Source organism: Cryptosporidium ryanae, assembly GCF_009792415.1.
Source record: "Cryptosporidium ryanae isolate 45019 chromosome Unknown contig_15, whole genome shotgun sequence".
NCBI lineage: Eukaryota > Apicomplexa > Conoidasida > Eucoccidiorida > Cryptosporidiidae > Cryptosporidium > Cryptosporidium ryanae.
The window spans coordinates 201180-215455 of record NW_027125571.1 but is presented as its reverse complement, the minus strand read 5'-3'; the positions used below and the strand labels follow the sequence as shown (position 1 = coordinate 215455).

The 14276-nt window shown below is 40.8% G+C and overlaps 5 protein-coding genes across 5 annotated transcripts; 1 reads left to right on the top strand and 4 right to left on the bottom strand.

The window, feature by feature from the left end:
* Positions 1–963: 963 nt before the first annotated feature.
* FG386_000674 (uncharacterized protein) lies at positions 964–1374 on the bottom strand (the record flags this gene model as incomplete). The annotated part of the gene is made up of 2 exons (XM_067340018.1): positions 964–1113; positions 1306–1374. The coding sequence occupies 2 exons, from the start codon at positions 1372–1374 to the stop codon at positions 964–966; spliced, it is 219 nt and encodes a 72-aa protein (XP_067195697.1).
* A 63-nt stretch (positions 1375–1437) lies between these two features.
* Positions 1438–3582, top strand: FG386_000672 (uncharacterized protein; the record flags this gene model as incomplete). The annotated part of the gene is made up of 1 exon (XM_067340016.1): positions 1438–3582. One exon carries the CDS (start codon positions 1438–1440, stop codon positions 3580–3582), a length of 2145 nt encoding a protein of 714 aa, XP_067195695.1.
* Positions 3583–3604: 22 nt separating this feature from the next.
* FG386_000671 (Gdb1p) lies at positions 3605–10389 on the bottom strand (the record flags this gene model as incomplete). Its single annotated transcript, XM_067340015.1, has 5 exons — positions 3605–3649; positions 3696–4229; positions 4299–4321; positions 4449–4589; positions 4818–10389. The coding sequence occupies 5 exons, from the start codon at positions 10387–10389 to the stop codon at positions 3605–3607; spliced, it is 6315 nt and encodes a 2104-aa protein (XP_067195694.1).
* Positions 10390–12261: 1872 nt separating this feature from the next.
* Positions 12262–13161, bottom strand: FG386_000670 (uncharacterized protein; the record flags this gene model as incomplete). Its single annotated transcript, XM_067340014.1, has 1 exon — positions 12262–13161. The coding sequence occupies one exon, from the start codon at positions 13159–13161 to the stop codon at positions 12262–12264; it is 900 nt and encodes a 299-aa protein (XP_067195693.1).
* A 341-nt stretch (positions 13162–13502) lies between these two features.
* On the bottom strand, positions 13503–14216 carry FG386_000669 (uncharacterized protein; the record flags this gene model as incomplete). The annotated part of the gene is made up of 1 exon (XM_067340013.1): positions 13503–14216. One exon carries the CDS (start codon positions 14214–14216, stop codon positions 13503–13505), a length of 714 nt encoding a protein of 237 aa, XP_067195692.1.
* Between the last annotated feature and the right edge of the window lie 60 nt (positions 14217–14276).

Genomic DNA, 14276 nt, shown 5'->3' with positions numbered 1-14276 from the left:
TGGCCACTTCTAGTTCCAACATATTGTCTTGTTTAAGTTGCATAGGCCTAGCGTCGCCAAAGGGGCGTAATGTCCAGTATATATGTGAACAGCAATGACGCCACTACCTAGATGGTACCAGGTGTTCAAAGAGTTAAACTTTTGTCTGCAAAAAGCGGACCGTTCGGACCTCAAACAAACACTCTACAATCAAGTTCCCAGCTGTGCTGTGCCAAGCAAGTGCTTAGTTGTGGCTCTCAGAAATTGGGAAGGAAACTCAGAAGGCGTGGCAAAAAGGAGCAATTTCAAACAAATTGCACCTTCCCACAGCTTCAAATCTACTTAAACCACACAATTCTAATTATTTAGAAGAGAAGCTCTTTTTAAATTTACCCTCCACTTGAATTTAAAAATGTTGAATCGGGCGGCAAGGGTTCTGTTCAATCAAGAAGGATCCGGGCCAGGCCAAGGGGAATAGCTAGGTCGGAAGGAGATACTGCCTAAATAGAAGATTCGACGTTGAACGGAGACAGTGGTTTTCGAGTAGCAATTGCGGAAAATGTACGGCGACAACAGCGAATCAAAGGAGCTGCAGTTCGAACTGCAAAGCACGAGGAACAGGATGAGGGAGGAGGTGAAGCGATTTCACCGCTCGGAACGGGTTTTGATAGATGATAGAAATGCGATCGCACAGACAAATTTAAACTACAAGGAGTACGAGGACAGGCTTGAGAGGAACACCTCTGTGTTTGCTCAGATCAAAAGGAAGAACGAGCGAGAGGTCTTCTCCCTATGGTGCTCGTTCTATTTCTTCATCGCTGTATGCATTTACGTTGTGGCGAGGAGGCTCGGAATAGTGTACTTTGTCGTCGTGAAGCCGGTGGTCCTAATTATCGGGAGCCTCTCGGGTTCGGCGAGGCGCAACGTGGCCTTAGACTTACCCGATCGCAGCGAGTTGTAAATCTGAGATGGGTCCGGCGCATTTCAAAGATACAAATTGTCTAGTTCCAGCAACTTCCTAAAACTGACATCTTTCCTGTGTCCAATAATGTGTTCCCACTTGGAATTTTCATGCATTTCTCTCATAGCACGAATGGCGCCACTTTTCCCCTTTTTCCTGAATGTATCCAGACCCTTAAAAAACGGGGAAAGAAATATGAAAGAACTGCGTGTAGGCAGTGGGAAATCTGAGGGTCGTTCCTCTTTGACAATATTGCCAGCAAATCTGGGAATAAAGTGTCCAGTCCGATTTCACTTCTCTAAGGAGGGAGAAGTATACGAAGAGGTGATACTGCCAAAATTGACATGTGAATGCATGCAACATACCTCCAGCGAATTAGGTTTTTCTTTTACAGGTATATGTATACTGGGAGTGGTGTCTTGCATAAATGACATTGGCAAGGCCTGATTGCAGGGACTTCTCATATCAAGCGACGTTTACTGCGAACGGGGGGCGAGATGTCAACAGTCGAGGATCTGGAAAGAACAAAGATTTACGTGTTGGAGGGTTTGATTTCTGTACTTAACGGGACGGGGATCATTGAGGGGGAGGTGGGGGAGAGGATGAACGAGATGTATTTTGTGATTGGGTTTTACAAGGAAGTGCAGCGAGGAAAACGCGGTTATGACAGATTGGTAATAATATCAGATGTGCTAAAGCTAAGTCTCAATGACTGGGACAAACCCATAGTTGATTTCATCTACGACGTTTTGGTAACTCTTCCATTAGGTTATACAGTCTTGGGGATCTTTCAGTGGAAATATGACTACAGTGAGTGGTTTGAAATCATAAACGAATACAGAAGCGAGGAAATAAACAGTCTGTGGGACCCGAGTAAATTTATTAACTTTATCATACTTCCAGTTTTCAACTTGAGTTCTGTGATATATTCGCTGAAAATATTTGCATTGGAGGGAAAAAACAGTTACCTCATTCCAGATACTGCAGTGAGTGTAGTAAATAGTTATTCAGAATTGGGGTTCTTTACAAACTCCGAGTTCCAAATCTCTCTTCCGCTTCCCTCAGGAGACAGCGATGAATCCAGTGGAGTCTTGGGTATTCTCAGCGACATTATTGAGATAATTAAAACAAACCTCTCAATAAGCTCGGGGAGCAACATAGTCTATTACTATAATATTAATCACAAAATAAGAAAAAGGGACGGTGACACCTTCCCTTTGCAAGTTCCTGTTTATTTTTCGCGTGACTTGGACAAAACGGACTTTCCCGACAATAATAGTTCAAGAAGCAAAAACGAGCCGAGTCCCCACTTTTTTAGCTCTTTTAAAGTCACAAAGGGGTCCGAGGATAACTCACAGGAGCTAACACTGAATCTTCAGGCCTGCATATTCAGGTTGTCGCCTTTAAATGAACAAGACGGCTTGGCAGGCACTGAACTTAAGGAACAGGTAAGAACCTGTTTTATAAATAAATGCAACTACATTGGGTACAGATACTTCAACAGGTCTCCTTTGTTCTTCTGCAGAAAGGACCTCCAATTTGGATTTTATCTGTTCAAACTCCCAAAGTACTCCGTTCCTGTTTCCCTCTTAAACACTGGACTCCTTCATGGGGATATTGAGGAGAAAAGACACCGAAAAAGGTGGTCTGATGTTTTCAATATTAAACCATTAATGCCGTTCATCTCAAAAGACCTGGCCTTGATCCCAAGAAGCACTAAACAGATCTCAGACGGAAATCAAACGTCTATTTCAAACATTTGCTACAATAATAAGATAATTTCCCCACATCTTGGGATCATTCAGAAGCTCCAACTTGAAGTGAAAGAGTCTGAGAGACGCAAATCAGGCAGAGAAAAGCTCTTGGCTGATATTAACCGAGAAGAGATGTGTTACAGCCAGAATGTTGACTATGGATTTTACCACGACCAACTGCGTGAGTGTTATGTTTATAACATTGATGGTGGCACTACTGGAGTTTACGTACTAAAGGTTAAGTGTCTAAGTAATCAACTGGACTTCATAATAGGTGATTTCTATTACTACCACTGTAATCAAGATCCAGATATCAAAGACATTGAATGGTCGTGTACATACAAAACTATACAAATGGTATTAAGTTGGTACCTTATTAATAACTACACTAACAAGCACGTTTTATCTATCATTGAAATTCAGGAGTTAATTAAGGAAATAGATAAGTTGAGTTTTGAACTTCAAATAGGTTCTGAAACGGTTCTTGGAATTGTTCAGGCTTCGCTCTTACTTTCATTCTACATTGGAGTTTATTCGTGTATAAAGTTTTACATCGGTGTCTTGGACTTCATTCACGACCATGAGGCAATCGTGAATCACTTTAGGACAATTGGGAGTCCTGTTATTGTTAATCTTGGCGAATGCTCCTACCTAATCGTGGGAATTCAGATATGCAAGGGCTGCAACTGCTCAAGCGGAGATTCCATACAATATCTAATTGTCGATCCATATTACTTTGGAAGTGATAATGACATTGAACATGTATACAAAAGAAACGCCGTTTCCTGGAGAGACTCCAATTTTTTGTTCTCTGCTTCAGAAGGAAAACCAATTCATGCCTTGTTTCCTTCAAATAACGTAGACAATCAGAATTGTACAATATACTAATCAACCTTAATATATAGTTATTTCATTTTTGCATTAAAGTAGTCATGTGTCTTAAATGGATTATAGTCTGGTTTTTCCGTGTCTCTTCTTAATTTCACCCTCAGTGAGGGGACCTTATATGATACACATCTTGAGTTTTCTCTGAGCGGATACTTTTTTTTCATGTTATTGATTAAGTTGTTTTCTAAATTAACGTTCTCCTTCATTTCTCCAGACTCCACGCCTTCGGCACTGGTGTTTTGCGAGTTGCCCTTGTTTTCTGCTATTTTATCCGTCAAATTTATTTTGAAGATCTGCTTCTTTTCCCTCAATTTACCCGTTCCTTTTTTTGGTTCCTCTGTTTCAAACCCGCTCTCTTGTTTATTTTCATTCTCCTTCTCGAATTCGATGTGTTCTGTTTGAACGTAGACGCTCCTTAAGTCCTTGGTTTGAACACGCTCTGCTGAGTGTTTTGGAACCCTTTCTGATCCCGGAGACTGAGCTATTGGCGACAGTTTTGGCTGGAACTTTACCCTCCTTATTTGACTCAAGTTCGGAGGTGGAGTTGCGAACAGAAAATTACCGTTCAATATCTCCTCGTTGCTTCTTGCATAATTGTTTCTTATTTTCGCTCTCAACCTTATATTTTCATTCAGTAGACTTTGATTCTAAAGCGGACTCATTTGTTACGTAAACATTTAATTTCTGCATCTGAAAAGCTTAAAAACAACACCTACCGTCTTTTTCTGGGTTTGAATGACTTTGGTTTTCAAACAAGATTGAAAAAACGCATTCGTTTTAGTATTGACAGTAAAAGTCAAATTATTCAGGGAAAAACTTCCGATTCTCAAATATCAAATTCTCAACCCCAACCATCTCAAACTTACCCTTTTCATAAAATCTCACTATCTCATCAATACTTTCATCCTTGTTTATCCTTACTATACTCATAATATCTTGTCTCCTTATTCTTATCGAACTGTACCCTATTATGTTGAGATATCTTCTATTATTCACTCCCTGAATGCCTGAAACTCTAATAATTAACCAATTTTTTTTCCTATGAACAAACAAAAGTGCAAAATTATATTTTGACTTGGCATATATGTGGACATGCAATTTGTGGGGCAATGACGTGTCAAAAATAACAAAGAAAAATGCAGTACAAAATTAGAGATTTATTTAAACGGGCTGAATAAACCGGCACATTTGCTGGTTGAAGAACTCAAACTATATTCCGCGTTTTCCCACCGTACATGTTAAAAAGGATAATATAGTTCCAACTGACCAGGCCTGTGAAAAACAGCTATCTTTGCAAAAAGAGCCGTTGTCATTGGTAAGCTCAGGCAAGGAGCCCCACTGATTGTATCTTATATACTCTCTGTGATTCACTAAGTGCTTCATTGTTTCGTAAATCGCAATTTTCCTAGAGACTTCAAATCCCAATTTCTTGTTTTTTTCAACGAGTATTTCGTATTTTGCGCTTAAAAAGTAACCCAACGGCCAGACCCACTCAGGTCCCTGATGGTAATTAAAGCCGTGAGCCACATGGTAGTCCTCTGAGTCGTTGGAGTTGTCATAGTTTGGTCTGTAGTTGTAATCTGACGGATCTAAGGTCTTGATTCCAAGCATATTTGGGGTGAACAAGTAATTCTCCGCACTAGTGAGCGCCTTTGAGGAATGCTCCATGTCAAACAGATCTACTGCAACACCAAGAGCGACCACAAAGTTGCATCTGAGCTGGTAGTCCGTCCAGCCGTGGGATGAACCAAACGTGTCCTTGTATATTTCTGTCTTGTTCAGGAACTTCTTCTCTATTTTATATTTGTCATTGCCCTCAATCTCGCCTTTGCTCGGGATGTAGAAGCTGTATTCAATATTGTCCTTGATTAGCTTCACCCAGTCCGAATAGCTTATAAACTCGCTCTTTGAGTATTTGACTCCGCTGTAAGGAAACTTTCTATCTTTTTCTAAAAGCGTTATTTGGGATATGGTTGAGTACAGGAGTGCAATTATTTCAATATCCGCTCCGTCTCTTGGGGTTGCAGGCACACCCTTGTTACTTGCTTTATATGAAGACCCCATTTTGTCCATCCATGTACCACAGTTGTGGATGCTTCCGCCGTAAACAAAACCCGTCTCTCTCTCCCAGCTGATTTCTACATTAAAACCCAAGTCCTTCATTTGCTCATCCAGCTTTGGTCCCGCATTCTCTTCTCTGAACTTAATGCCATTAACGTGTCTTGTAAGTATAAAGTGAATGATGTCACTGAGTCTAACTTCTTTTATTGTAGCGTTTATATCTGACTTGCCTATAAGCCACTCAAAGGCGTATTTTTGGTTCAAGGATAATATTTCAGATACCGATATTGGATATCTCAGTAAAACTGTTTCGTTCATTATCTCATGACCATTTGGAGCGAGTCTGCAGTATTCCATAACGGCATTAGTGAAAAACCAAGTTGCATCTCTCGCATTGTATCTCGGAGAGTTACCCGAGTCTATGAGATTTGGTATCAATCCGTTCCTCATTAACCTTGCTATTCCCAAAATTTCTTGCTTTGCCTCTATGTATCTTTTGGAGGATAGCAGTATCCCTTTAAATGCAATAAAGGTGTCTCGGCCCCAGCTTCTCATAAATCCTGTAGAAAAGTGTGGGAGACCCGCTGATATGGATGGGATCTTAGATCTCCAAATGAGAGGTGAGGAGGGAACGTAGGAGTACATTTGATACGTCGCAAGCAGCAAATGAATATACAGAGGATCGTGTTTAATTAACAATTCAGTCACTGTTTTAGGGTCCAGTTGGTCAAAAATATCTTTCTTGTCGTTGTTGAGTATATAGTATAGGATGTATCTATATATAGACGAAAAGATTGCGTCAATGTAAGTTATAATATACTCAAGCGAAATGTTTGCCACTTTATTAATTAAATTGTACTGCCTTTTAATCCATTCTGCCAACTCAAGTAGTGGTCTCTCTTGTTTGTCAATATCCCCAATGCAATTCATTTCAGACTGAATAATCTTGTTGTGTCCGTTTGATCCGATACCCGTGTAGTCAGCAAGTCTTTCTGTGCAATAATCTATGTACCAAGACCCTTGTTTGAGGTGAACTACAAAAGGATGACTCTTGCCATTGTCCTCCATTCTTCTTGCAACATCAAGTGCGTTCAGACAACCATATATCCCACAATAGACTAAATCCCCAAAATTTGGGATGTTGTAAGCACCTCTTTTTCCCTGACTTCTATCTAGCTCTTCGTTGTTGCAGCTAAATAATATGAAGTTAATGGCGTCTGACGGATGACACTTGTCCGAGTACAAAAATCTGCTCATTATTCCCGGAAGCACTGTCGCTATGTTGTTATAGAATTCGTCAAAAACGTGCTGGGTTATGCTGTAACCTTTGTGTTTGATTGTATGGAGTATCAAAAGTGATCCTGGAGGAAAGTGTTTCAATTTCAAGGTGGTCTGATTCCCGATTTCATCGTACTTGACACAAGATATTTCCTCAAGATTCTTATACTTGTGTAATTCCGAGTCTATGCCATGTATTCTGTCCGAGTCATTTATGTATTTAAGTGTATAGTTTGGAACATGCAGAGTTCCTGCAAATATAGTATCTTTAATGCAGCCGTCCAGCACTACCACATCAGGTAACTGGTCAGTCTTATCCATGTTAAAGGACGAGTGAGTTATAAAGTAAATGTTCTCCTGAATTTTCGGGTTGTATCTTTGAACCATAATGATGTCCTGAGTCAAGTAGTGAACATGAGACTCACTGAATCCATTGATTGACATTCTTTGGTGTAACTTGTTCAAAGTCTTTCTCGCTCCCATTATACCGGGAAGCTTGTCTCCGTGCTTCCATTTTGATAAAGAGGCTATCGACCTTTGTCTTTTGAGCAAGGTGACGATATTGTTTATGTTCCCATTGTCGTCAGAAGTGTATGGCAAATTGGGATCATGAACCCAATTCCCATCAACTATGTACTTGTATTCAAACTGCAACCGGTTGTTTGTTGGGAATATCACATTTACGGATCTAGCTTCCTGATTTGCCAAATGAACGTCATTCTGATCCTTTTTCCCGAACCTGATGTACAATTTGGTTACGAAATTGCCGTTTGGGTGTTTCTCCAATTTGATCCCGTCTTTCCAGTTGTCCCAGTCACCTCGTATCTCAACATTTGTGGCAGGGTGTCTCCATTCTATATTGATCTCTGTTGATATGTTTGTGTTGTTAGTCGAACTTCCCTCTCCACCCCAGTTTATGGTCGAAACTTCAGACAAGTAGTTACTCGCTAGTCTTTCGAAAGGCCCCAAGCTGTTTGAACGAGATCTTAAGCTTATGTCCTTTTTGCGGTTCTCGTTCTTAGATGATGCCATGCCGTCGCCGTTTATATTTAAGATGTAATTTTGGTAGAGCCTTCTTTCTGAAACAACACTTATATTGTGTGGGACAAGTTCGTCAAATCCTCTTGTTGACCCTAAAGCGCAATTTGCTGAGGCTACCAAAGCTGCTGTTGGCAAGGTATCTATAGGGGTTCTTATTTCACATGGTGTCTCGTTATCGTGAGTACAGTCAAAGAATATAGCAGGACAAGAAAACTTCTTGAGTGGCTTGAAGCCATCTACAGGCGGAAGACTCGAGTTTCCTTTTTCATTCTTGTCCTTGTCAACATTCACCTCCTGATACATTGAAGGCACTGTTGTCAAACCACCTATTGGAGCAGTGCTATAGTTGCTTACGGAGTAGCCAAGAGATCCCGGACTCTCTGATCTCATTGCCTCTCTGATGAGTGCATTCAAGCCGAGGACTCTTTCAAATTCCAAGTCAACCTGGTAATCGCCCGTAAATAACTCGGCGTAAACCCAGATATTTGGTCTTACTTTTCTGCATTCTCGTAACATGTGTTTAGCAACGTGCAGAGGAGTTGAGTGGCAATTGTCCAGTCTAATTCCGTGGAATACCTCAGCAACGCTCCTACAGTAGTCTGCCATCCATTTCCACAAGAAAGGAGAATCTGATTCCTTCCTTCCGTACCTCAGCTTGACGCAGTCCGACCAAACAATTAAGTCCCTCTTAAGGTATACAAAGCTTCCTGAAGAGGCAAAATCCTTTTTCGCATTCCAGCCCATAACCCAGCCGTTGTTAGCCAAATATTGAGTCCTTCCGTGCTTGTCCTTGATTGGAGTGAAGTATCTCGGAGTCAGGGCCTCCCAGTGATTCAGTCCTATTGGACCCTTGCTGCACTCAACTCTTTCCCAAACAATCAAACCTCTAACCGAGTCGCAAATGTTATTCACAATGTCCTCCGCAAAGCTATATAGTCTGTTTTGTATCCTGTCTAGTATCTCCGTGAGATTGCCTTCAACCCGATTAATTTTCGCTTTTCTAAAAACATAACCTGGAACGGAGATTCCTTTGTTCCTGAATCTGCAGACGAAGTGGATTATCACATTATAAAGCCTGTCCTCAAAGGAAGAACCTTCGTTTATCTCGAGTCTTTCAATTATGTCCTCCAAAAATTCATCCTCTTTTGTCTCGCTTCCACTTTCAGAGTTCTTCAGATTTGAAATAATCTCGCTCTTGTCTAACTTGAAGTATTCTCTCATATTAAAGGGAATCAAAACCTCGCTTCTCAGACACTGAATCAACAAGTCAACATGGCTTGTCGTTGTTATATTTCTATCGACTCCGTACTTGCTTGCATACTTTCCATTTACAACATCTCTCGAAAACTCTTGGAGTCTTAGGTCCAACTCCACCGCTGCCCTCAGATGTGGGGAGTTGTCTATGTTGTAGCCAGACTCCGGATGATCCACCAGCCAGGGCGAGTTGTCAGCAGAGTGGTTTAGCACAATGTCGCACGTGGACAGAATCCCGTAGTCGCTTTCCAATTCGTAAATAACCTTTCTTACAAATTCGTATTTCTCTTTCTTGGTGTACTCCTTGCTTGTAAGATTTGCATTGTCTTCACCTCTTTTCTCTACCTCATCTTCACTCTTGAAGAACAAGGAGGATATCTCGTTTTGGTTTGCAATTGAATAGCAGGAACCTGACTGACCGAATGTCTGCAAAGGTGTAAAATGAACCATATTGTAATTCAACTTAGAGGTAATTTCCAGTCTTCTCTTCCAGTTCTTAATGTTTCCCAAGCACTGACTAAGTAAGGTTTGCATGCATATGCCCGAACTAGGTAGAAAGATATTGTTAATGTAAAGTTTTGGTTCTACGATTATAAAGTTGTGCTTCAAATTACTGTTCAGTTCGTCCAGACTCACATTATCGTCAAAAAATCCCTTTGTTACATGAATAGAAACCTTTACAGACCCCGGATGCTCCATTTTAACAGTCCAGTAGTGATTTCCAAGTGAATCAGTGTAGGTTGGACACATTAAACTGCTTTCGCCTGAGAAAAACTCAATTTTTAACGAGAAACCCACTCCTTTTATTAAGCCATTGTAGAGTTTCAGTAAAATAATGTCACCGGACAATATTCTGATGTTTCCGTTGGTTCCTATACAGGAAATCAGTCCATCCTTGCTAAACTCCCCAAACCAATTTGAGTTAACGGGACCCAATTCGTTGTTTTTCAAAGACTCGAGTGTCTTTGTCTCCGTAAGAATGCATTCCTTTCTAAAGTTTATCTCCTCGTTCTCCTCCCTGTTCAAGCTAGAACCTGTTTCTTCAGGTAACAACTTGATAGTCTCAACCAAATCATCTTTTGCATTGACCACTATTTTTGCAGCACTATCGCTCTTCTTTTCATTTGATTTACCCTGATTTCTAAAACCTAGAGATGAAATTATAGATGACATAATACCTTATTCAAGTGCTCGCCAAATTAAAATATAACCCGATTTAAATCAAACTTGCTTGCCTAGGATATACAGCTGCTTTTTACAAATAACCAATATTTAGTGTAGCGATTCAAAGTTGAGTATTTGCAAGCAGTTTTGCTCTCTATTTTTATATTATTCAAACAAAAATTCACGCCAAGTTCAAGAAAAATTAATTTCCCGACATTCTAAGCACTTCAAAAAAATTTATTATTTTTCGAGTGATAGTGAATTATTATTATAACCAGTCTGTGGGGAGGAGTGTAATGCCTCAATCTTTTTATACTGCAGAAATGCAGAGAGAGCCGTTTTGCCGCCCAAACTTTATTGCATATACGGTAATCAAAAAAATCAGGTTACAATTCAAATTTAAATCTCTTTTTAAAATTTCCGAGTTCGTGGGAGAGCCTGTCGGTTTTCACGGGACTTTTCTCTTTGACAAAGAGGACAGTCCTTGATCAATTTTACATCGCAAAAGGGTACAGGCAATGGGCGTGGAAAAACGTGATCGGAATTCAGCTCCTCCGATCATTTTAGTAAACAAGGTTTATGTACACTCTGTTTAATACAACAGCCTGTTTTCCCTTCTGGAGAATCAATCTGGTCATAACAGAGTAGGCAAGAACCATTTCAATCATATTAGCTTGTGGCCGACGGCCCACCACAGCAGCGGGTTTGGTCTAGTGGCTATGACGCTCGCCTAACACGCGAGAGATCACGAGTTCGATCCTCGTAACCCGTACGTTTCCGCAGTGCGGTCCCAGGTGGTCCTCAGACCGTCCCGGTGGAGGGCGCGCACCTCTTTTTGGCGGTGACAACGGGGTTTTGTGTTTGCCGCCAGCACAGTGGATTTTCGGAGGAGCCTGAGTTGCCCAGCGTCTACGTTTACAGAATCGTAAGAGCAGGATTTACGGAAGTCTTTGTATTCCTAGGGTTTGTAATTAATGGCGGAAGCGGGTCTTTAGTTTCTGTTGTAGGTTATTTCGGCCTTGGGACCCGAATAAGTGGAAGACAGAGGAGGGGGACTGCCGTCTGGGATTTTTTGTGTTGTTCCTGAATGGCGAAATTTCGTTTTAACGGTTGAGGGGAGGGTGGTGGTGTCTCAGCAGTGACATATGTGAGGTTTTATTTTTGGTTTTACGGACGGGACTGTTGAAGACGGAACATCTTGAGGATGCAATTTCTAATTTTTAAGCAAAGGAGTGTTTTTTGCTCGAATGACTTCTGACGTGGAAATAGATGAAGGAAGACTTTTTAATGATTTGAACCGCTTATCCAACTCTTTCTAAGGACTAAACGGTGATGATGTTGCTTGAATTTCAAGCATTGGGCTCTTAACGCAAGTGATGATACCTTTCTATACTGAACTTTTTATCCTTAGAAAGTTGACTTTGTTTGAGATAAGGCATCTTTGGTGTTATTAACAATAGAATGCACCTCTGACGGATTAAAAGAAGACAGGTTTCAGGTAACTGAGTTGCATTTTAGTTATTCTTCAGCCCAAGTCACCAAAACAACAATGTGGCATTGAGGGCGCACAGACAGTACTTTCGATAAAAAGCGAAAATTTAAAAATGGTTTTCAATTCCTAGAATAAACATAGATACCTTGTATTAAGTGCAGGTCTTTGTAATGATGAAAAAAGGACCGTATTAGCCAGTTCTGCTTATGACAAACTATTATAGTGGAATGATTAGGAACGGTCTGTGTTTCTGAATATCTGCACCAAATACACAAACAAACAAGCTAGTGTAGCGATCTTGAGAGCTGAATTAATTAATCTATTATTTTCCGAAACTCCCTGTATATTCACCTTCTCTCTCTCCGACTCGGTCAGGTGACTCTGAGCTCTCATTCCTGTGTTGTCTTTTTAACTTTGAAACGAGGTTCAATAGAGTCGAGGACATTACATGAGTCCGAAGGGGAGTTCTTCAAATGTGGGAGTGTCTTCCCTGGAAAGTAGCGTTCTTTAATGTCTCTGATAAAGTCAGAAAAAGTTTTGTCAATTTGAATGATGTGGGGATACTCGTTAATTAAGGAAGTAAATATTGAGAAAGACATGTTGGCGTCTGAGCCGTCACATGCACGAATGAAATAGTAGGCAAGCATGACTGCAGAAGGTGCAGAACCGTGAGTCCATTCTGGAGAAGGCTCGCCTTCAATTAAGTCGCAATACTTGTCATAAAGCTCATTAGCAAATTCTAATTTGCCTATGGACAACAAAGAAAGAACGGCTCTAAGGAGAAAGAGTTCTTTTTCAGAGCTGTATCCCAGTTTGGTCCATTCATAGATAATCTTTGAATACAAAACCGCGTCCTCAGTGTAGAATGCAAAAAATTGTGCTCTGGGATAGTTGCCAGTGTCAAAGTAGTATTTCGAAGACCAGTAACTTAACTTTAGAATCTTTTCCCTGGATTTTTCCTCGTCGTCAAGACACCAGGATAACGTGCTCTCAATAAGTCTGTCCTTCTCGGGAAATGTTTTGTTCTCAATTAAAACATCCATTATATCCTCAAAAGTGTTGGTTTTTAGTGCCATTCTCCGCTTCCTTGCTTTCTTGATAAAAAATACTGAAATGTTACAAGCCGTATCGTTTAAACCGTAGTCCAAAAATGCCTTTGCCTTCTCGATCCCAAAGTAAATGGAGTCAGGAGTGTCCAGTTCTGATAGCTTTTTTGTTAAAATTTCCGACGCCTCGTAGCTATTTCCCTTCTTCAATTCAGATATAACTAGCTCCCAGATCCTCTCCATCTTGTCCAAATCAAACAAACCTAACTTAAACACGACCACTGCAAAACGCTCACTAAACGAGACTCCCAGTCCTATTTATCATTCAGATTCAGATGAATGGAATTGTTCACATAACAATGTAAGAACAAAAACAGCGACTTGGCGCCCTGTGGTAAAGTAGAAGCCTCAAGCTGGTGAGTGCAGGTTAGTTAAAACAAAAGCCTTGTTTGAATTTTGAATAATAACGGAAAAGACATATTCTCTATCAGAAAGGGTAGAAGCGCCTAGATAATGAGCGAGAATTTGAGTATTAAATTTAATTAGCAGTCGTTGCAGTTTGCTGTGTGAAAGACCGGTTTTGTCTACTGCTGGTTGAATATGTACTTAATGGTGATTACTATGCTTTCTATTCTAAAGTAGTCCGAGTCCCGGACACTTACGAAGTTTGTTGACTCCAGATATCTTTTTATCACCTGCATGTTGTGGGAAACGTCTTGGTTGTAGGAATCAAGGGGGTGAATGGAGACCAGAGCCAAAAGTATCCAATTCAACATTTTAGTGTCTAAAGCAAGCTCTTCCTGGCGTTTTTGGATTCGGTTGGAAAAGTATTCAAGTAAAGAGCACCAGTTTGAGGAGTTCCACTTTCCGACCGCAACGCACGGTGTTTGGTCAGAGTTAACGATGTCGTCCCAATTGGACTTTGTTACAATCTCAATCGTCTGGAGCAACTCAGTGAGCTCATACACCCTGTCTCTCAACGAGTTGATGTATTCAACAATCTCTCTTTGTTTTCCCCAATAGTCCGAATCACTCCTTATATCGCATATTTTCTGGGACGCACTGTATTCAAGTATGTTTCTAAACTCATCGAAAAAGCGCACATCTTCCGCACTTTGGGAGTCAGGTTCTACCTCCTCTCTTCCTATCGATGTCCTAACGGTCCTCGCCTCCTCCCTCACGCCTTTTAGATATTCTATTGCCTCTTTCGAGTCCTCCCAAAACTCGTAGTCTTCTCCCGCGGGGAGGGCGGTTTTCTGTTCCAGACTAAGGTTGCTCAAGGACTCACTGCTTGTCATTCTACACTAGAGCAAGGGGCACTCGTTCCAAGTAGGTGGCATTCCCCCGATTGTAAGCAA